Source organism: Mytilus edulis, chromosome 7 (assembly GCF_963676685.1).
Source record: "Mytilus edulis chromosome 7, xbMytEdul2.2, whole genome shotgun sequence".
In the NCBI taxonomy this organism is placed as follows: domain Eukaryota; kingdom Metazoa; phylum Mollusca; class Bivalvia; order Mytilida; family Mytilidae; genus Mytilus; species Mytilus edulis.
This window is the reverse complement of record NC_092350.1, coordinates 67,384,901-67,409,062: the sequence shown is the minus strand read 5'-3', so window position 1 is coordinate 67,409,062 and position 24,162 is coordinate 67,384,901. Positions and strand designations below refer to the sequence as shown.

The 24,162-nt window shown below is 36.2% G+C and overlaps 2 protein-coding genes across 2 annotated transcripts; both read right to left on the bottom strand.

The window, feature by feature from the left end:
- Positions 1-9,974: 9,974 nt before the first annotated feature.
- LOC139483359 (uncharacterized) lies at positions 9,975-10,553 on the bottom strand. The gene has a single exon (XM_071267383.1). It carries the CDS (start codon positions 10,551-10,553, stop codon positions 9,975-9,977), a length of 579 nt encoding a protein of 192 aa, XP_071123484.1.
- A 3,368-nt stretch (positions 10,554-13,921) lies between these two features.
- Positions 13,922-23,859, bottom strand: LOC139483358 (uncharacterized). The gene is made up of 4 exons (XM_071267382.1): positions 23,512-23,859; positions 21,055-23,007; positions 18,445-18,606; positions 13,922-14,524 (listed from the first exon to the last, which is right to left on the bottom strand). The coding sequence occupies exons 1-4, from the start codon at positions 23,857-23,859 to the stop codon at positions 13,922-13,924; spliced, it is 3,066 nt and encodes a 1,021-aa protein (XP_071123483.1).
- Positions 23,860-24,162: the final 303 nt, after the last annotated feature.

The window sequence follows — 24,162 nt, the reverse complement described above, 5'->3', positions numbered from 1 at the left end:
ATGAATTGCTACATTTAACTGCTACATTTAACCTCAAGAACGAGTCGGAGAGCGAGATTGGTGACGGTATCCTCGATCCGGTAATGGCGGAATGCAGATACGTTTGAGAGGATTGACAGGAGGATGTCAACTCCAGGCTTCATTGGTACCCACTACACACGTACCTGGATTTGGTACGCTAGTTTATGGACGATATTGTAGTAGTGTCCATCTTTGGTACGAGGACCAGGTGTATTATACGGACATTAGAATGAGACGAGTATTATCGCCGGTGAGATGATCTGTGGGGAGAAGGAGTATTTGGAGTTACCCTATAGCTACAGGACCATGCTGTACAACATGCCGGTACTCCTCACTGTGCTTGGACGACATGCACAGGGCCTCAAGTCTGGAGGGCTGATACATCAGCGTGCCACTCGTCCCAATCAGAAGACTCATCAAAATTCAGTGCAGGAGCGCTCCTTTGCAAATGTTGCTGCAGTCACACCCGAGGATCCCCTACTAACAGCTCCAAATACACAATATATCAACCGCTTTAACCTCAAACAACATAATATGTAAAAAGTAAGAAATATTCAAGATAGTAGAGAAACATAGTCAGAACTGAATTACACGATTCAAATAATAATAATATAATATTAAACACGGACTTCACCTGTCACACATGAACAGGTAAAATAAACCGGTTTTGGTGTAATCTTGAAAACCATACAAATTACTCTACAAAAGCAAAGGGCAACTAAAAGTCCCATTATAAGCGTAGGTTTTTTCATGTGAGAAATAACAAAGAATGAATTTATTGACTCAGTGATAATTCTAATATATTTCTCACTTTTCTATTGGTGTTTTTAAGGTGATAAGAACAGTTTTATTGGTCAATCAAGACGGCCATACATGACGTGCAGAATAATGAATATACATTATTTTTTAACATAATGATCGACATTCATTTTATTGATCACACTGCCCCTTTGATATCTTTCGCCCCCATTTTGTATCTCATTCCCTATGGATGCAATGACATAATTGGTGGTGTAGGTATTTTGTCTAGTCCCGTATGTAGCACTGTCAATACATTCATTTTTTTTAATATATCTGCCCGACAAAATAGAATTCATGGTAAGAGAAAATATATACCACCTGCTGTGCACAGCGTGACAATTGATAGTCGGTTAACGTCTGTTCAAGAACCTTTCATCATATCAGAACTAAGTTATACTCCATTCCATTGTCAAAACCTTTTTTTACTTTTTCAAGAGGTCCAAAATACTTCCGAGATTCCGACTTAAAAGAGGGACGTAAGATACCAGAGGGACAGTCAATAATTATCAAAAGTACCAGGATTATAATTTTATACGCCAGACGCGCGTTTTGTCTACATAAGACTCATCAGTGACGCTCACATCAAAATAGTTAAAAAAAAGCCAAATAAATACAAAGTTGAAGAGCATTGAGGACCCAAAATTCCAAAAAGTTGTGCCAAATACGGCTAAGGTAATCTACTCCTGGGGCAAGTCATAATCTCATAACCTTGGGTAAGTCATAAACTCATAATCGAAAATAAACTGACAACGTCATGGCTATAAATGAAAAAGACAAACAGACAAGCAATAGTAAACATGATACAACATAGAATACTAAAGAATAAGGAACTCGAACCAAACCAAAAACTAAGGGTGATCTCAGGTGCTCCGGACAGGGTAATCAGATCTACAGACGTGGCACCCATCGTGGTGCTTATGTGACAAAAAATCCGGTAAATAGTCTTATTCGGTAGGTCACATTCATGAAAGGGAATGACTAAAATTATATTGACTAAAATTCTGTCCACAAAAAGGTAAAACATGCTACACAGAAGAACAAGTGATCAGTAAGCTGGAGCTTCTTATCGACAATAAATTTGTTGAGTTTGGAGGTATACTTTTTCAACAATTGTCGGCATTCCTATCGGAACAAGCTGAGCCGACCTCTTCTTATTCTCATATGTTTCGGAATTTCTTCAGACACTTGTCAAAAACAAAAAGATTAAAGAAGTCAGATTATTTAATTTCACTTTCAGATATATTGATGATCTTCTTTCCATAAACAATCCGATCTTTTCTGATTGGGTTCCAATAATATATCCCCCAGAACTAGAAATTAAAGAAACAACAGACACAGTTTCCTCCGCCTCATTTTTAGATGTGTATCTCGAATTTTGGATACACAGTCATCTCAGTACCAAAATCTATGACAAACGAGACCACTTTAATTTTGAAATTATAAATTTTCCCCACCTTTGTAGCAATATACCAACTTCACCTGCATATACATTTCCCAAATTATTCGATATTCAACAGCTTGCAACTCCTACCCTGTAAAACGTCACCAGTGTCTAAACAGAAAGTTGATGAACCAGTGGTTTGTCAAGGAACATCTCGTCATCTTTCTAAAAAGTTCATCGGAAGGTACCAAGCCCTTGTTGATAAATCTCCCGTATCAACTTCACATATACTACATGGTCTAGATGTATAGATTCTACATACTGACGTTTGTATCATCTTCACAACGTGTTATATATTACAATACATGATGGTCTTGATGTATAGAAAATGCGTACTGACGCTGTTTATCATCTTAACAACGTGTTATATTGTTCTTTCATTTGTGCTTGGTTCTATTAATAGTAATACTTTTACTGTTTGGATTGTTTTCTGTGATACCCATTTGACGTGGCTCGGTACTTGTACATCCCATCAATGTGTTTGTATTATCTTTCATTTTTGCTGGTGTGTTTTGTATATTTTTGTGTTTCTTTGGTTCTTATAACGTGACTGTACTTGAAAAGATTCCGTCAGTATGTTATTGTTTTATATGTCATTACGTTTATCTTTCAATTATATATTAGAAAATGCGTTGTACCACTAACGTCAAAATTATTTAAGAGTTAAATGGAATTATCCAGTTGTGGATTCTTATAAATTCTATAAAACTTTTGGACTTTTTAAATCTCGGTCTATTTCTGAATTAAATTCTAATTTACTTTGATTTCTTTAACCCTGTATGCAAAATTTGCCGATGTGAAATTTTATTAAATTGTTTAGTATATAAATTGAACGACAAAGTTTCTGCCTATGTGACGCATACCTTTTCTGACGCCAGACACGCGAATTTGATAGATGCTTTTGTGTTCTGTTAAATTGTTCCTTTTAAAGTTGTAACACGGTGATGACTGCTGTACCCATATTTTGACTAGTTTATATATTATAAAATTAAAAAGGAAATGGAAAATGTGTGAAAGAGACAACTACCCGACCAGAGAGCAGACAACAGCTGCAGAAGGTCACCAACAGGTCTTCAATGCAGCGAGAAATTTCCGCATCCGGAGGCGTCCTTCAGCTGGCACCTAATCAAATATATATACTAGTTCAGTGATAATGAACGCCTTACTAAACTCCAAATTGTACACAAGAAACTAAAATGAAAAATAATACAAGAATTACAAAGGCAAGAGGCTGAAAAAATGCGACGGGGTTAATGTCTGTTTAGTTTACGCATCGTTGTAAATATAACGGAATTTGATGAAACTATCGTACAAAGTGAGAGGTTAAGCACTATAAATCCAGGTTTAATCCACCCTTTTCTACATAGGAAATACCTGTACCAAGTCAGAAATAAGATAGTTGCTGTCCCTTCGGTTGATGTGTTTGAGCACTCGATTGGGATTTATATCTTTAAATTGACTATGAGGGTCGGTTGATGACAAAGCCTTACGACGAAAAAGATGATTTCGGCTTCCCAACAGTGACGTTTTGAGAAGCTGAAATTCTCACTTCGTAAATTGTACGGACGCCATCACGAGTTGGTTCAACGTTATGGAATATCTGTATTATAGACGATATCGGATATGTTCCTTATGTCGTAAATGTAATCCCGTTCCCTTTTCACGAAGATGACCTATATAATTATACTTTTTACCTTTATTTGTGACATTTTTACCGATTGTGTCTGTTTGTTTTGTTCACGCGTCATTATCAATATTATTAAATTTGGCGCGATCGTCGTACAAGTGAGTTTAGCGCTGTAAAACCAGGTTCAAGCCACCATTTTCTACATTTGCAAATGTCTGTACCAAGTCAGGAATAGGACAGTTGTCCATTCGTTTTTGATGTGTATTGTCGTCTGATTTTGCCATGTGATTATGGACTGTTAGATTTGATTTTCCTCCGAGTACAGTATTTTTGTGATTTTACTGTTTTCGGTATGCTGTCCGTTGTCCGTCCTTCCATCTTTCCAAATATATTGCAGCCCCTCCATTTCAAATGAACAGGCTCACTCCTTCCGTGATAATCATAATGCAGCGTTCTTACAACAAGGCTCGTAGAAAAACAAATAGCTTCGTTATATATCTGACAATAGAAACAAAATTAATTAAATAAATGTTAATTCTCAGTGCTTTTAGTTTTAAATAACTAAATGATATATTCATTTATTAAAACAAATAAAAACAACATAACTTATTGGAAAAATATTTATATAGAAACTAAAACTGTCAGGAAAAGATGATGTTAAAATTAGGTACAGTTATCACATGCTTGGTTCTATCAAATATCACAGATAGCAAATAAGTTAAGTCAATGTTTTATTACAGTGGTTTTGATGAGGATGTCCATTTGGATTTTTGTCCATCTGATGAGTTAAGTTTTTTCAACTGATTTTTATAGTTTGTTCTTATGTTGTACTGTTTGTTTTTTGTCCATGGATTTATGAGTTTTGAACAGCGGTATACTACTGTTGCCTTTATGTACCACTGTCCCAGGTTAGGGGGAGGGTTGGGATCCCGCTAACATGTTTAACCCCGCCACATTATTTATGTATGTGCCTGTCCCAAGTCAGGAGCCTGTAATTCAGTGGTTGTCGTTTGTTTATGTGTTACATATTTTTTTTTCGTTATTTTTTTTTTACATAAATAAGGCCGTTTTCTCGTTTGAATTGGTTTTTTTTGTCTAATGCTTAGTCCGTTTCTGTGTGTGTTACATTTTAATGCTGTGTCGTTGTTCACTTATATTTAATGCGTTTCCCCCAGTTTTAGTTTGTTACCCCGATTTTTTTTTTTTTTCCATGGATTTATGAGTTTTGAACAATGGTATACTACTGTTGCCTTTATTTACATTGTCTTATCGGGGCCTTTTATAGCTGACTATGCGATATGGGCTTTGCTCGTTGTTGAAGGCCGTACGGTGACCTACAGTTGTTGATGTCTGTGTCATTTTGGTCTTTTGTGGATAGTTGTCTCATTGGCAATCATACCACATCTTTTTTATATGATTTGTTTAATTATTTCAATGTCTATTCACAAGTCTATTTGTATCATAAAGTTCATGAATAAATACATTTATATTTTTCAGGTAATGAAGCGGTTAAAATCAATCTGCACTGTAACCGAACCAATACCAGAGTTGATATTAACTGTCCCGTCCATTGACACTGCAACAATCCTATTAATAGATTGTTTGAATAATGGTGTGTTGGCATGAATACACTTTGTAAATTTGCAAACCAATTTCCTTTAGTTTTTTCAGAGGCATGCACTACATCAACAAACTTGTCGAAAAAAAGTGTTTTTCCATGTTTTACACAAATATTTGTGGAGTGCATACCCCTTCAGCTTTCCCTTGAATAAGAAATTTATTAATCTCCTGAACACATTTATGCATTTTAATCTGCATCTCTGCTTAGTTTGTGGTATATAAAAAATGACTGGTTTTATTTTGGAACAACCTTGTGTTGTTCCAGTCTTTTATACGCATGCCTGGAACAGTCGTAGACCATATTGGACTTCAACTTCATCAAAATCTACCTTGACCAAAAACTTTAACCTGAAGCGGGACAGACGAACGAACAGACGGACGGACGAACGAACGGACGCACAGACCAGAAAACATAATGCCCCTCTACTATCGTAGGTGGGCATAAAAATATTGTTTTGAAATCTTTGTCTTGTTTATTTTATAATGAAAAATAGAACTGAAAAAAAATATTTCATATTCTGACTGAATAGTTTACTCTTTTCATGAAATAAGGTTTTCTTTGTTATAGTTTCATTGCAATACATGAATATGCAAACAATTTGAATTATATACCTTTGTGGTGTACATATGCTTATATTTGCAAATTTATAATTTAAACACTTTTTGTGTTAAAGTTTTAGTTTTCTTTTTCGCTGCTTGCTATGTACAATCTTTCAGTTCACTTTATAAGAGTCAAGTCAATAAATTATTTCATCCACTAGAATATTCCCGCAATTCTTAGACAAAACATTTTTCAATCTGTTCTTCAAAGATCTTCCTCCGTACATCTTTATTGGATGGAGCGATTTAAATGAGAAGACAAAGCAGGTTTATTTGGACAACAACATACTAATATTTTTTTCATTATGTTGAAATTTCCTTTTTCTATTTGATGTAGGAAAAAAACGTTCCATTTCAAATTAATAAAAAAAGTTGCACTATTGAGAAAAATATCATCTTCCAAGTTTTCTGTTCAGTATTGATCTGTTGAATGATGACCATGAAAACCGAGATGTCTGACCTACAAATACACAAAACTCAAAAAATCAGTGAAGAGAAATACAGCAATAAATGGCTATTTTATCATGTTTATGAACATTTTAATAAACTTGCATTTAAATATCTATTGCTAGTACTCTTATTTCAGTGCTTTGTGTCTATGATTTACATATTACTGGTTATTGTTTGGTTCCTTGTTGCAGTCTTTTGAGTTAATATAAAAAAGAAGATGTGGTATGATTGCCAATGAGACAACTATCCACAAAAGACCAAAATGACACAGACATTAACAACTAAACGTCACCGTACCGCCTTCAACAAAGAGCAAAGCCCATACTGCATAGTCAGCTATAAAAGGCCCCGATAAGACAATGTAAAACAATTCAAACGAGAAAACTAACGGCCTTATTTTTGTAAAAAAAATTAAAAGAAAAACAAATATGTAACATATAAACAAACGTCAACCACTGAATTACAGGCTCCTGACTTGGGACAGGCACATACATTAATAATGTGGCGGGGTTAAACATGTTAGCAGGATCCCAACCCTCCCCCTAACCTGGGATAGTGGTATAACAGTACAACATAAGAACATAAGCCCATTGCAACAAATTTTTACAATTTGTTCAAATGTTGTGCTGTTATCATGGTTATTAAAACCACTGTCCGGTATAGCGTTTGCTCATTGTCAAAGGCTGTACAGTGAACTATTTTTGTTAAATTAATGGGGCTCGCAGGTTTCAATCAATTTTTTTTTTCTTAATATAGGGTTACGCTATAATTTTCTATAATAAATGAACTTTATCTTATACTTTATAGAAAAAAAGAAAAATTAAATTACAGAAATGGGGACACCATTCATTCACCCTCACAATCTGCCTTTGAAAGAAGCATATATACATTTTTGTAAAGGTACTTTTTTTTCTGTAAACTAATAGGAGAAATAGAGGTAATTTTAAAATGAAAAAAGAACTTAATTACAGAAATCGCTTAAATTTTACAATAGTTTAGTTTAAGTAAAGTTAGTATGATACTAAACCCCTAACGGGAGGGATTGTTCCTGATATTCATATGATGAAGACATAATCTTTCAATCAGTTTAATTGAGGTCTGGAGCTGGCATGTCAGTTAACTGCTAGTAGTCTGTTGTTATTTATGTATTATTGTCATTTTATTTATTTTCTTTTGTTACATCTTTTGACATCAGACTCGGACTTCTCTTGAACTGAATTTTAATGTGCGTATTGTTATTCTTTTACTTTTCTACATTGGCTAGAGGTATAGGGGGAGGGTTGAGATCTCATAAACATGTTTAACCCCGCCGCAATTTTGCGCCTGTCCCAAGTCAGGAGCCTCTGGCCTTTGTTAGTCTTGTATGATTTTAAATTTTAGTTTCTTGTGTATAATTCGGAGTTTAGTATGACGTCCATTATCACTGTACTATTATGCATATTTTAGGGGCCAGCTGAAGGACACCTACGGGTGCGGGAATTCTCGCTACATTGAAGACCCATTGGTTGCCTTCGGCTGTTGTTTGCTCTATGGTCGGGTGGTTGTCGCTTTGACATATTCACCATTTCCTTTCTCAATTTTATTAGTTGAAAATGATAATAAAAAATATAGGTCACTGATGAGCTGGAAAAGATATTACAATTCTCATGCCAAAAAATGGCATTTCTGCACCAAAGGGAGATAATTTGGAGCTTTTTCAATGATATATACATTTTAAAAGTTGTCTGGGGCCAAAACGAATTGATTTTTTAGAATGATTTCTGTACCATATGATAAAGTAAAAACTAATAAAGTTATAAATAAAATCAGTTAAGAAAAAAAAAAACAATAATGAGGGCCCTCATGGGGTTTTTGATTATGTGATTACTTGGCCGTTTTTTTAATGATTATTTGATTATTAAGCCAAATATTTCATGATTATTTGATTACCTAGGACTGTATTTTTAGTTTATGATTATTTGATTACTAAAGATAAGCAAATATTTAATGATTATGTGATTATATTGACAAAAAAATGGTGATTATGTGATTACTAGGACCCCCCCATGAGGGGCCTCAATAATATTTTTCTAAAATTTTTATACCCTCGAGCCATGTCATTTGATCTCTATAGGAGAAAAGTCTTACTTGAAATCAGACTGCTTCTTATTTTTATATCAACCCAGCCATAATATGCCTGTCCAATATCAGGAGCTTGTACATAGTTCAGTGGTTGATGTTGTTTCATATCCGTCATTTTTGTTTTTCATAATATTTTGTTTTTTTTATAAATTAGTCTGGTATATTTGAAGTTTGAATTGATGCTTCGTTTCAAATTTTGTTAGCGTTTTCTTCTATAGATTACAATATCATGTATAGGGTATGAGTTTTTTCAATACTAACAGGTCATCAATGGCCTCTAATAAGTAATTACAATGGTTACATCCACTTAATTGAACTCTGATGGATAGTTTTCTCATTTATCGTACCACATCTTAGTTTAACAAATATTTAATCATTACTCAAGGGCTAAAACTTTTTTTAACAGTGGACTTACCATTTAGGCTTTGTTGACCTTTGTAAATCTATGTTTGTTGATACTTTCTTCTGTTTATAGTTCCCTTTATCTTCAATATTTTGCCCTACACATAAAAGGGTAAACAATATCATTTAATGACCAAAAAAAAAAAAAACTACTAATACATAAAAAGTAGGCAACTGAAAATTTTGCCTCATTTGTTTATAACTTCGACTTGATCCTCATTCTTGCTGTTTAATATTATCATTGTTTTATGAAAATGAGGTCTTAGTAAAATTAACCTTGGCAAACAGACATCTTTTTTTATATGACACCTTGCATTCATTCCGTACAACAAGTAGACCTATGCTTATAATAATAAGATGACAAAACCAAGAAAACTTAGCATTGACCAAAGAACCATAAAATGCGGTCATGGTTTTATGAATCTGCCAGAGAGACATGCACACCTTACAATTGTTACATGTCCTACAAATATAATCTACCTGTAACTTTAAGCATAATTATGATAAACAATGCAGTGTTTCATTGACCAATGAAAATGAGGTCACGGTCATATAAAATATGACAGACAGACATGTGCATCTTACAATCATTCCGTTCACTAAATAAAGTGGCCTTATTGCTTACAGTATCCGGAAAATAAACCAAACCACAAAAACTAAACATTTTCATAGTTCCTTATACCCTGCCACATTCATAATATATGTGCATGTTCCAAGTCAGGAGACTATAATTCAGTGATTGTCCTTTGTTTATGTGTAACATTTAACTGTTTTTCCATTTTTTGTACATAAATTAGGTTGTTAGTTTTCTGATTTGAATTGTGTTCATTGTCATTTCTGGACCTTTTAAAGCTGACTATGCAGTATAACTGGGAGTACTCTCAGATCTGTTCATTGTGTCTTTTTGTGTAGGGATGTATAAGTACCTGGCCTACACGTCTCCAACCAAGCAGGAATCTTCCTATCCCCACATGGCTTGAGTCGGTCATGATTAGTGTTAAAAACCACCCGTTGGAGTTTCACCTTGTACACGTACCCGGTAACCTTACTAATTACAATGCCTGGCCCTTTCCATGGTGACCCTAATTTGTTACATTTACCCTTAATTTGGGCAGTGTCTAAAACATACACAAGATCCCCCGGCTGGTACGATTTTTCTAAGACCCTAAGGTCATAGTCTCGCTTCATTCTCTCCTGGGAGGTCTTAAGCTTATCCCGAGCAATAGTATGCGCACTTTTAATAGCTTTTTCAAGGTCTATGATATAGCTATCAGCACCCTCATACTTCCTTTCGCTCTGACTGCCGAACATAAGGTCTGCTGGCTGATTGGTTTCCCTGCCCAGCATTAGCTTGTTTAGTGTATACCCTGTACTCCTGTTTACACTAGATCTCATGGCTCCCCCTAGTTGAGCAATATGTTGATCCCAGTTTTCTTGTTGTGAATCAACAAAGCATCTGACTGCATCCATGAGACTGCGGTTCTGTCTCTCAACCTGTCCATTTGACTGAGGACGATATGGGGTCGTTCTCGCCTTATGAATTTGTAGCAAATCACATACTGCTTTAAAGAGTGCGCTCTCAAAGTTACGTCCCTGATCTGAAAATAGCTGGAAGGGATAGCCAAATCTTGTAAAAAACTCATTAATAGCCGCCTGAGCAGTTACTTAAGCCGTTTGTGACGGTAGTGGTATACATTCCGTCCACTTGGTGAATTGGTCTGTCATCATTAAAATATGTTCATTGTTTTGTTTCGTCTTTGGCAAAGGGCCCATAAAATCTATGTGGACTCTTTCCATAGGGTACCCAGCATGGTACTTGGTCAGAGGACATTTACTATGTCTGCTCGCTTTCTTGTTCTTGTTACAAGTATCACAACTAACTACAAACAAGTTAATGTCTTTGGTCATGTTATACCAGTGATATTTGTCCTTTATCTTGGACATGGTCCTTGATACACCTTGATGTCCTGCACTAGGCAGGTCATGACAGAGCTCCATTACTGTTTGTCTTAAAGAAGCGGGTACAACAAGTCTTGTATTGGCTCCCTCTGTTTTGGGTTGACTCTTTAAAATACCATTGTCGTCTAGGAAAAATCTTTCTTTATTGATCCAGTGACTCTTGGCTGCTGGTGGTGCTAGAAACAAATCATTGGATATTGGTTCACAGCCATCTTTTAAATACGGGAGGATAAACATCAAGTCTAGATCACTCTCCTGTCCTGTTTTAATATCCTCTTCACTGAAACCTGAGATGGTTATGCCCTCTTCTTGTGCGATTGCTGCCACGACACAATCAGAAGAGTCATCCATTACAATTCTTGCCGTTGATGGAGTAAATATCAATTCCATACCTGTACTGAATGGTGGTAAATCACATTCCTCAGACTACTGGCTTGCTTTTGGCTCAATTGAGTTTAAGCTGCTAGTGTGACAGCAGTCTTCTATAACTGCAGATTCAACTGGTACTGCAGGTTGTTCCAAGGTTGAAACCTTTTCTGGTGTTTCAAATAACATCATCATTGCTGTTGCCACTCGTTTAAGTAATCTTGGCTTTTGCTTCCTTTTTCTAGCCAGTGGGACTGCTTCATCTACATCACTTAAAAACTGTGCCCAACTTTGATGTGCTCGCTGGCAGTAATTACAGCCCTTTATGGTGTCTGCAGTATAATGTGGACATTCTTTTAACCTATTCGGGAGACGAGACAAGACATCTGCATCAATGTGTTGTTTACCTGGCCTATGCTTTTATGACCAGGTCATATTGGCTGAGCTCTTCTAACCATCTAGCTAATTGCCCTTGGGGCTCTTTGAAATTGACAAGCCATGTCAAACTACTATGGTCTGTCCTCACCGTGAATTGTCTTCCCAGAAGGTAGTGTCTGAACTGTCTAGTAAATCTAATTACCGCCAACAACTCCTTTCTAGTTGTGCAATAACGTTTTTGTTCGGCTGTAAGTACAAAGCTACCATATGCTATGGTCCGTTCCTCTCCATCTTGAACCTGAATAAGTTCTGCGCCTATTGCATTTTGGGAGGCGTCCGTATCCAGGATGAAATAATCCTTGTTGTTAGGCAAAGTAAGGACTGATGCAGATAGCAAGTTGTCTTTTAACGTCTGAAATGCAAGTTGACGTTCATGGTTCCATGAAAACAAATTTTTTCCTGTCACTTCATACAGTGGAGCAGATATTTTGGCATAGTCCTTGATAAATGAACGGTGGTAGTTCACAAATCCCAGGAATTGTTCAACTTCTTTTGTGCAAGTAGGCACCACCCAACCACTAACTGGTTGCAAATGTTGCTGGCCTATTTGGAGGCCCTGGTTACTGACACTCCTGCCTAAAAATTCTACACTTGTTCTGAACAGAGCACACTTTTTAGGCTTTAATCTAAGTCCATACTCTCGAAATCTAGCAAATACATTTTGTAGGTTAGTGAGATGTTCATCAAAAGATGGTCCTAAAACCAATATGTCATCAAGAAAGGCCAAAACAGTTTTCCACGTTAAACCTCTGAGGACAAGGTTCCTCACTCTGGCATAAGTACCTGGGGCGTTGCAAAGTCCAAAAGCCATCTTGACGCACTCAAACAATCCATATTTGGTAACATATGCTGTCTTCTTACGGTCCTCTGGCTTGATCTTTATTTGCCAATACGCGCTATTAGCGTCCAGTTTGGAGTACCATATGTTACCAGCCAAAGTATCCAGACATTCGTCTATCAGGGGCAACGGAAATAAATCACGTGATGTGACAGTTGAGCCTTCTGAAGTCTATGCACCAGCGTACCCCGCCATCTTTCTTCCTGATAAGCACTGGTGCTGAAGCCCATTCTGATGTTGAAGGTTGTATAACTCCAGCATCTAACATTTTCTTGAGGTGCGCCTCCTCCTCTTGAACAAAACAAGCTGGTGTTCTCCGCATACGGAGCTGAATAGGCCTGGCATCGCCAGTATCAATTTCATGTTCTACATGACTAAAATTACCAAGGTCAAACTCTGTTCTTGCAAAAACATCACTGTATGTGTAAAGCAACGTTCTCAGTTTTGATTTCTGATCTGTTGTCAAATCCTGACTGGATGTAATAAAGAGTTCTTGGAGATGATCTGGGAGATCCTCTTGTTTAGGTGGTGTACCCTTTTGACTGGTACCCTGTTTACTGGTTGAACAAGTACCAACACTTAGCTCTTGAGGGTCATCCATAGATTCAATTATGGTCACAGCATGTGCCTCAGCTACTTCTATTCCACCCTGGAGTCGGACAGGGTTGTCCGTCACATTCATAAAACAAACAACCGGACTTTGTTCTTTAGCACAAACTGATCTTGGAATCAAGAGTGTAGTCTTCGAGTTTGGTTCTATAACTAAATCATTATCCTGTACTGGTACTGTACAATTCATTTGCATTACTGAGTTAGGTGGGACTACTACCGAGCTTGGTATTGTAATTCTGCTGACTGAGGGTTGAGCAGATGGTGTCTCTCCTCCTAAGACTAGCTTAACTGTCTTGTCGTTGATCGACATGTATCCTTGACCAATGTTGAGTATAACAGTATTACTAGCTAAGAAGTCATGGCCCAGTAGCATCTCGCAGTCGATTGGAGCGATATATAGGTTGTGATTGAAAAGTAGGTCCTGTATACTAAACAGAGTAGGATTCGTAATTCTGCAGGTCATCTGCATTTCTCGGCCTGCACCATGCATAAGTGTCTCTTTAATGACATAAGGTTTTTCTTTCAGCGAATCAAAAACTTTGTCCTGCATTATGGTAACCTCTGAGCCGGTATCAATCAATGCAGTCACTAGCTTATTCTGGATTTGTACCTGCACTCTCAAGATCTAGAGTTGAGCAGTCCCAATTGTTCCTACCACCGTAAAACCATTAGATGGTCTCTCCGTAACTTGGTCCTCTGGCACATTCATCGTCACTGATTTGCGTTCTGTTTGCTTGTTCTGTGTTGACGGTTTGCTGCCAGGTGAATTATTTAACTTTCGGCAATCTCTTTTAAAATGTACCTGTTTATGACAATAAAAACATGCCCCATCTGGGGTCTGTGTCCTGCGTTTACCAGCACGATTATTATAACCACCTCTTCTACCTTGACCACGTCCACGAGAGGTATTATCTGATCTATAGTACCGACTGGGCGAAGTACCACTAGATCTGTTAGATTGTCGCATTTCCTCTGTTAGTGTAGCCATTGAGGATAGTAGGCTTTGCATCTGTTGCATGCTCTGTTGTTGCTCTTCTCGTTGTTGACGAAGCTGCTGCTCCATCCGAGACACTCGTGTGTCTATGGCTGATTTGGAAGAGCCTACCCCGTGCACTGATGGTGTGTCACTAACTGGTGCTGTTGGTGTTGGAGCTGACGCCTGTTTTACTTCAGGTGTTTTTCCTTGAGCAATGTGGGCTTGCACAGCCTTCCTTGAATGCTGAAACCACTTTATTATATCAATTGCATTCTCACCTAATTTATAACTATATATGATTGACTGTTGGTTGCTAAACGTCCAGTGGCAAATATTTCATGCATATTCAGGACGAGAACAGGTTCACAATAAATACAATAGGTAGGTTGAAACGATAGAGGCCATCCGGGATGATGGTCGGGGAAATTTGGACTACCACTGGAAAATGAGGGTATGTTGGATATGGACAGAAATTTTGCCTTGCAACAGGCCACCTACGGACCCCTCAAAAGATTTTTTCATCACCATCTCTGTTTCTTTAATATTTTCATCACTTACATCCCAATCTGAATGAGAGGATGCACATAGCATTTAAAACTATTGATGGTATTTTATTGGAATTTTTCATCAAAATACAATTAGGTTTTTTCCTCTGTCACACTTCTATCGGTTATAAAATTTTAATTTTATACATTATTTTTAAATCCGGATTAGCAGTACACAGATCATTAATATTATAAATCATATCATCTGTTGTTTAAGCATACTTTTCAGCACGACCATAAGCAAGTTCTTACAAACCAAGCGTAAATGTACTTTTTGCATTTGATAGTTCAACAGCATAAACATGTCTTCCACTTTTAGTTGTGGCATCTCTGTGCATCGTAAGATTGTCATTTTTATTATAAATTTCCGACATTTGTTCTTTTGACTAAATTTCTTTGTCAAGGAGAAGAGCCGAACTACAACTTGGGAGGACACTATATTCAGTATTGAACGTGTCCAACATATATTTCAAAATTGGACCAATATGTTCAACTTCAACCCCATGACTTTGCATAAAATAATAAATTTGTCGTATATTACTATAATAAGGTCGCCCTTGAGAACTGTCTCTCGTTTTAAATTTCATTATATCAAGTATTTCATTATTAATATAATTTTTATCGAATTGTTTTTCAATGTTAGCGTGTAAATCCTCGATCTCAATCTTTGAATCTTTAATAACTTCGGATAAGTTTTTCATATTGTTTGTCTTGCTTTCAACCAATTTCATATTTTTCACTAATTTGATTTTTAAATTCTATCAATGTTTGGTCTTGTCTGTTCAAGTTTGTTTAAGTATTGTTTGTTCTGACATTTTTTTGTGTCAATATCAGTCTTAAGCTGTAACAAAAGGCAAACGTGATCGACTTGTCGCTTGAGAGAACATTTTTCGACCATTTTTTGTTCGGCACAAGCGAAGGTCTAGGAATAGGAAAAGAAAAACTATTTATTTGACCTTTAAACATATTTTGATTCGAGCGTCACTGATGAGTGTTTATATAAAATTTTAATCCTGGTATCTATGATGAGTTTATTTCCTATAGTCTTAAAACTTATTGCCATTAGCATTATGTTTTTTCAATCGTTTTAAATGACTTTATTTTTATCTTCTTCGTCATGTATTTCGTATTACGTATTATTTTTCCTATTTCCACTACAGCGATGAACAATTTCATTGATGAGGCTGTTGCTAATACAAGTTCTTGGATTAAACATATTGAAATTTCATGAAAAACAAGAAGTAATTGTAACAGGATGCTGTTACGAAGTCTCCCAAACAAAGCTCCCATAACTCGCCATTCATATGGTCCCATGTTCATTTGATTTGATTTTTTGTCCCATACAAGAATATATATGGCTTACAAGTAGGGATCTCCACCATTTACAAGTATTCAAACAGGAGGGGTGGTAGTAACCCCCAGGAAATTTACCTACATTTCATTTTTTTGTTTTATTATCCCCTACAAGAATGTATATGGTTTAAGGGTGGGGATCTGGACCGTTTACAAGATAATAGCACATTCTCAAATTGAAAGGGGTGGGGCGACCCCAGGAACTTCCCTTTAATTTTATTTGATTAGCTTTATTGTCCCATACAAGAATATATATGGTTTAGGGGTGGGGATGTTGATCGTTTACAAGTTTTCAAACAAGAGGGGGTAGGGTGACCCCCCTTGGGACTTCCCTCTTATTTCATTTCATTTGTTTTATTGTCCCCTACAAGAATATATATAGTTTAGGGGTGGGAATGTTGACCGTTTACAAGTTTTCAAACAAGAGGGGGTGGGGTGACCCCCTCTGGACTTCCTTTTTATTTCATTTCATTTGTTTTATTGTCCCCTACAAGAATATATATGGTTTAGGGGTGGGGATGTTGACCGTTTACAAGTTTTCAAATAAGAGGGGGTGGGGTGACCCCCTAGAGTCTTTCATTTAATTTAATTTGTTTTATTGTCCCCTACAAGAATATATATGGTTTAGGGGTGGGGATTTTGACCGTTTACAAGTTTTGAAACAAGAGGGGGTGGGGTGACCCCCTAAGGACTTCCCTTTAATTTCATATCATTTGTTTTATTGTCCCCTACAAGAATATATATGGTTTAGGGGTGGGGAACTGGACCGTTTACAAGATAATAGCACATTCTCAAATTGAACGGGGTGGGGATGACCTCCGGGGACCTCCCTTTAATTTCATTTTGATTTGTTTTATCGTCCCATGTAAGAATATATATGGTTTAAGGGTGGGGATCTGGACCGTTTACAAGATATAAGCATATTCTCAAATTGAAGGGGTGGGGATGAACTCCCAGGGACTCTCCCTATTTTGCATGTGATTTGTTTTATTGTCCTATAATCAATTCTGAAGACTGCATGTATCTATCACTTACAATTTTCAAATTATATTCATTTGAAAATTTTAGAAAATAAAATCCCATAGGGTTCTATAGTAAACCCCTCCCTCCTTTCTACCCCCCAAAGTACCCCTTAATAGACCCCAATGCACAAACGAAAGATTGATGGCTCACCTAGACATATTAGTCTACCATTTTATGAAATTCTAAGTCAATCTGACAAGCGGTTTTGGAGAAACGCTGCGGACAAGTTCATTTTTAAAGTGGCGGAAGAAGAGGAAGAAGAAGAAGAAGAAAAATAATAAGAACTGAGCAAAAACAATAAGTCTCCAAACTTTGTTTGGGAGACTTAATTACCTACATGATTGATTGATTGATTAATGGTTGCTTTACGCCAAATTAGCACAAAAAGGCTATATCGCGGCGAGAGCTAATTCGAATATTTTTACAATTTAAAGCATATTTTTAAAAGAAGACAAAACGTCCTTCAATATACTAAAATTCTTGACTAAAGCAAATTGATTATATACAAATAAAAAATCAACAGTAAAATAACGTGATAAAAATTAAAAACGATTTAAATATAATAACAGTTTTATATTCTATAATAAATTCCAATTTCTTTTAAAAATGCAACAATATTTGTAAATGGAACATTTTTGAATAAATCATACATATTATTGACATTGAAATGCTTCCTACGAATATCAGCAAAGTCAATACAATTAATTAAAACATGTTTAATAGTATAATTGCAGTTGCAAGGAACACATTGTGGTTCATCTTCATTTTTTAAAAGATACTCGTGTGTTATTCTAGTATGACCAATACGACATCTAGAAATAATACACTGATCTTTTCTGCACATAAAATTATTAAAAGGTTTACCTACATTAGGTTTAATTTCATGTAATTTATTATCATGTAATTTATTATCATCTTTTTTACTCCATTCATTTTTTAAAATATTAAAAACATATTCTCTAATATTAGATTTAAAATCAGTATATGGTATATCACAGTTAGATAAAGTGTCACCCGGGGCATGCTTTGCCTCAAGGTCTACAGCTGTGTTTCCAAGGATTCCAACACGATTCGGAACCCATAGAAATATTATTTCTTTCAGAAGAATTTTTAAATTCCTCATTACATATAAAATTTGGAGAATTGTGCGGTTTTTAATTTTAATATTTTGTATAGCTTTTTTGAATCAGAACATATAATAAACTTGGTTTTATCTGGAGAAGCAATAAATTTCAAAGCCAAAATTATTACTTCTGCTTCAGCAGTAAAGATGGATGCATTAGATGGCAAACGGAGAGTTGCAGCTCTGTCCCTAAAGTCAGCAGCAGATGCAACTCTGTCGCCATTTTTTGATCCATCAGTATAGACAGTTGAAAAATCTGGATAATTGGCTTTAATTTCAGCATAGTGTTGCTGAATTAAAAAAAAGGATTTGTTTTATTTTTATTGTGTTCACGGAGATCAAATATCATTTTTGGTTTGGGAAGTTCCCATGGAGGACATTTGCAAATTTTAACTTGAGCAACAGATTTTAAATCAAAAGAAGATAAATGTGGTTTTAAACGTATACCTAACGGAGGAATTTTATTTTCATGTTTTGCAAAAATATCTTCATAAATCGGATTAAAAACACAGCTGTCGGCTGGATTATCTGAATAGGCTTTTAGTTTGACAGCATATTGTCCAAGCTTCAAACGTCTGTAAGAGAGTGAGTGATCATCAGCCTCTACATACAGACTCTCAACTGGTGAGGTTTAAATGCGCCAAGACAGAGACACAAACCCTGGTGATGCATGTATGTAGGACTTCCTTGCAGAGCCATACACTATAGAGCCATAATCTAGTTTAGATCTAACAAGAGATCTATATAAATTAAGTAAAATGTTGCGATCAGCACCCCAGTCAGTACTGCCGACAACTTTTAAAATATCTAATGCTTTTAAACATCTTTATTTTAACATTTTGATATGGGTAGAAAGGTAAACTTTTTATCGAAAATTAACCCAAGAAATTTAGTTTCATCAACCATTTTAATTGGGTTGCCGTACAAAGTGAGTTCTGGATCAAGATGCAATTTCCTTTTGTTACAAAAATGCATCCCGACAGTTTTTGAAGTGGAAAATTTAAAACCATTTTCTGAGGCCCATTTTTCAATTCTTCCAAGACATAATTGTAATTGTCTTTCTATGTTATTCATATCTTTGCCTCTGTAACATATTAAAAAATCATCAACGTACAATGAACCTTCAATATTACTTTTTAAAACTTCAACAAGGCTGTTGATTTCAAGACTAAATAGTGTAACAGATAAAATACTACCCTGAGGGACACCCATCTCTTGATCATAGAGATCAGACATAGTCGAATTCACTCTAACATTAAATTGTCTGTTAGAGAGAAAATTAGAAATAAAATTTGGCATATTGCCTTTCAACCCCCATATCAAATAGATCTTTTAAAATACCATATTTCCATGCAGTATTATAGGCCTTCTCAAGGTCGAAAAAGACCGACACCACATGTTCATTTTTCGCAAAACCATTACGGACAAATGATTCGAATCGAACAAGATGAGCAAGAGTACTGCGGCCCTGTCGGAATCCACACTGGATATTGGCTAATAGCCCATTTGATTCCAGGAACCAAACAAGGCGAGCATTGACCATCCGGTCGAGTGTTTTACAGACACAACTGGTAAGAGCAATTGGTCGATAATTAATAGGATCCGTATGATCTTTACTGGGTTTTGGAATAGGCACGACGGTTGCAAGTTTCCAGATTGATGGTAAATCACCAGATTCCCAGATGTTATTCATGAGCTGCAAGAGAGCTTCTAGTGAGGAATCTGACAAGTGTTTTAAGAGTTGGTAGTGAATATTATCAGGCCCACAAGCTGTATCATGGGCTTTTGACAGAGATGTTTTAAGTTCTTCAAGAGAAAATAGTTTATTATAATTTTCACCATTTTTTGATTTAAAGTTTAATTTAATTTTTTCTTTTTGTTTTTAACTTTTTTTAAAGTCTTCCCTGTAGTTGTTACAAGAAGAAGATTTCGCAAAAGTTTCACCAAGCGTGTTGGCAATATCTTTTTCAGATGTTAATAAATCATTGCCGTCTTTCAAATGTTTTACAGTGGCTTTAGAATTTGTACCTTTTATTTTATTAATACATTTTTTCCAGGATGTTCGTCGGGCTTGCCTACAAGTCCGCCGTGCCTTAGCGGGACAAATACGGAAATTACTCAAGTTTTCCGTCATTGGTTGATTGAACCGTCAGATTTTTTACGGTCACCTATGGCTTGATCACAAGCGTCATCAAACCATGGTTTGCTGGGATGTTTCGGATCTGCCGAGGTCTTAGGAATAGTTCTGTCAGCAATTGACGTTAAAACTGTATTAAAAGTTAAAATTGGATCTAGCACAGTCTCAAACATCTTTGACAGAAGTTCCGCTTGACAGAGATTCTCAAACAAGGTCCAGTCCGCCTTGTCAAGTTTCCAACGTGGTACTCTCTGTTGGGCAGAAGGAAAAAGATGTTCAAGTACTATTGGAAAGTGATCACTTCCACATAAATCATCATGAACACGCCATGAATAATCCAGAAGCAGAGAGGGATCGCAAATAGAAGAATAAGACCCGTTTCCAGGATGAAGATACGTATAAGATCCTTCATTAAAAATGCATAATCCTTCTTGAGAGACAAAGTCCTCAACGATCTTACCTTTGGCATTATGAGTCTTGCTACCCCATAATGAAGTTGATGTCGCCCATAAGTATAAATGGTGAGGGTAATTGATCAGTAAGGTTTTTGAGTTTTGCTTTATCTATAATTGAATTGGGTGGAATATATATTGAACATAACTTTTTTCTGAAGTTCATTTTTCAATGTTTCTCTAATAACTTGTTCCCTTTCTTTCAGCTGTTCAGTATTAACAGACACAGTTTTTTGCATTTTTATTTCTTCTTTGAGTTTTTCATTGATTAAGGCTTTAGATGAATCCGAAATATCTGGTATTTGAATGTTTTCACATGATAAGTCATTTATTTCATCACCCTCCCTAGGTGATTGTTGTGGAGTTTTATATTCTGATGACATAGAGCTTGTTCTACTCATTTCAGCAGAAACATAGACATCGTCTGATGACCTTGATGTATCACGACTTGCATTGATGGATTCTACCGATAACTTTTGATCTTCTGATATAAATGATCTTGGTGTCATATTTGATGTTTGTTCAAGATTTTGAGGTTCATTTTCACCCTCATGAAAAGATCCGCTTTCTGTTTGGTCACTTTCCAATTTTGTTATGTTTCCACGGGGAGTATTTTCCTGAGATCCAGTAAAGTATTTCCCGTAACTAGCTAAGGAGTCAATATCGTCAGAATCATAAGCAGCTGAAACGCCTCTCCTTCTATCATATATCATTGTCCCATAGTCTGATGTAGTATCTGATTCTCTTGGAGAAAACATATCCTCTTCTTTTCCTATCAATCTATCATTGTCAATAGGATTAATAGGAAAGTTTTGGACAGTTGTTTCCACAAAATTTTGCTCATCTGTATCAACATTTGACCGCTCAGATCTTATTTCCAAGTTTGAATCAGATCGATCAGAGGACAGTTCACTTGATGCACGAAATGTTCTTTCCGAAATAATATTTCCAGAAGGAGTTTCATCAGTTGCTTGATTTAATTGGAACTGCTGCCGTGTAATAGTTTCATATCTGTTTTCAGAAACATTTGATGTATTATCCGTAATGTTAATATTTATACTTTCAGGAATATTTTCTGTTTCACGGCCAGGTGAATGAAGTCCATACGTTTTATACTCAGTTTTTTCAACATTATAATGAATATTTGTTTCCTCAGGTTTCAACGTTACTTCATATTTCACAGGAATTTGTTTTCCTGATGGTGGCTCTTGTAGTACCATATAACCAGATTCGAAAAAATGATCTGACGTTGAAGGTGTTGCAGGGGAACATGTTTCTGTTTCTACAATCACAGCATCACCGTCAGATTCTGATCCAGATTCCATGTCAACATTAGCATCAAAATTTGGTGGTACGTCAGTTATGTCTGCTGACCAAGTATCTGGAGTAGTATGCGAAAGATCCGAAAGTTTGCATTGTTTTGTTTTCACCATTTTCTTTCCACCTGGTGATTTTTCCTTTCCTCCATCACTATGACCTTTTGGGGATTTTATACATTTATCAACAGAGTTCCACACACTGATAGGTGAGGCTGACAGAGAATGCCGTGAACCACTTTCTGTCTGTGTTGACATTGGTGATCTTATTGGCAGAGACATAAAAGGACTATCTGTCTGCATACTTGCATCCCTTGTCTCAGATGTTGACCTTGAGGATTGACCTCCAGATGATACAGAACTCCTCCAAGACATTTGTCTGGCATCTTCTAACTGATCTTGTCCATTGTATTCACAAGACTGTTCCTCACTTTCACTAAGATTCCGAAGTTGTAAACTGGGAATATAGTTTCCATTAACATGACGATTTTTCTGTTGGGCGCCATACTGTTCCTGTTCAGAATCCCCTGCAGAATATCCATTTGGAATATTCATGTCCATGTCAATATCTTCTAATCCATCATTTTGTGTTATAGAATCAGTTAACTCATCAATACAACTATTTAAAGTCTTGGCAATGTATACAGGTATTTCTTCCTTGTTCTTCTTTCCATCCCTGGACTTCCTGGGTGGAGATTCATCTGAGTAGACGCTGTCATTCTCAGAGGTAATATATTCATCAGAACTTAATCCTTTTGATTTCTTGCCAGAACGTAATTGTTTTGTCTAATGATAAACGAATTGCAACTGCTTGCAGATCCGTGGTGAGTTGGACTGTGCTATGATTGACGTTGTCCTTCACAAAAATGGATGATCAGCCTGCTGCACATTCATCTACCTTAGAAAATGTGCTATACATGTTGTATCCTTTTAAAGATACATTGTCACTTTCTTTTAGATGAGTTTCTTGAAGACAAAAGACTGAACTAGAAGTGTTAAAATTTATTTTAAGACCTCGGCAATTCCATTGGATGATATTTGTCATTGTTTAATAAAAGAAGGGCGAATGCTGTCGAGTTTTCCAGCATTCTTATTTCGCTCACCCTGAGATTGTGATCTTTCGGGTGGCGGAACACTTTCGGTTTCCATTTCAGTTTCGTCGACAAGTGTTGAAAATCTGTTGTGCGAGGAGAGTCGTCGATCTCCGGGACCACATGCAGCTGGTTTTACTCCGCCTCGACCCCTACCCCGCGATCTCGAATCAGAAGACTTCTGAGAGGAAGTATTTACTGGCTTCTTTAGGACATCCTTCTTTTCTGGAGAACGAAGAGGAGATGGGGCTGTAGTAGACTTTGTACTGGACGAAGAAGTTAACGTCTTAGATGAAGATGAAGGAAGACTTTTTGAGGTGGAAGAATCATCTATGTCACTGAGAAGATCCCAGACAGATTCACCGCCCCAATTGTGTATTTCTACTGTTTCTTTTTTAATTGATTTCTTTTTCTCATTTTTTTTTTTTTTTGGTGATGATATTGAGCTCTGTAGGGAAGATTGATTTGACTGAGTACTGGTTTCGGAAAATTTTAGTTTTTTTGGATTTAATATTTTATCGGTAGGTTCCGTTTCAACAGGCAACATTGTGAAATTGTCCGCATCAATTGGCCAAGTCATGCGAGTTTGTGTATTCACGTGACTGAATGAGCGGACAACTTTGCTTGCGTACGATGGTCTGTTTGAAACAAGGAGATCACTCGAAACAGAAGCTATCTGTTTAGCTTCTGGGTAACTGATGTTTTTTTTTCTGTTTTAATTTTAATAATATTTTTTTCTTTAAGGAAAACAGGGCAGTCCCTAGACGATGAAAAATAGGATTCACAATTTGTTGTACGCATTAAAGATATATTCATTATACGTGGGTTTTTATTTCAATTAGTTCATAAA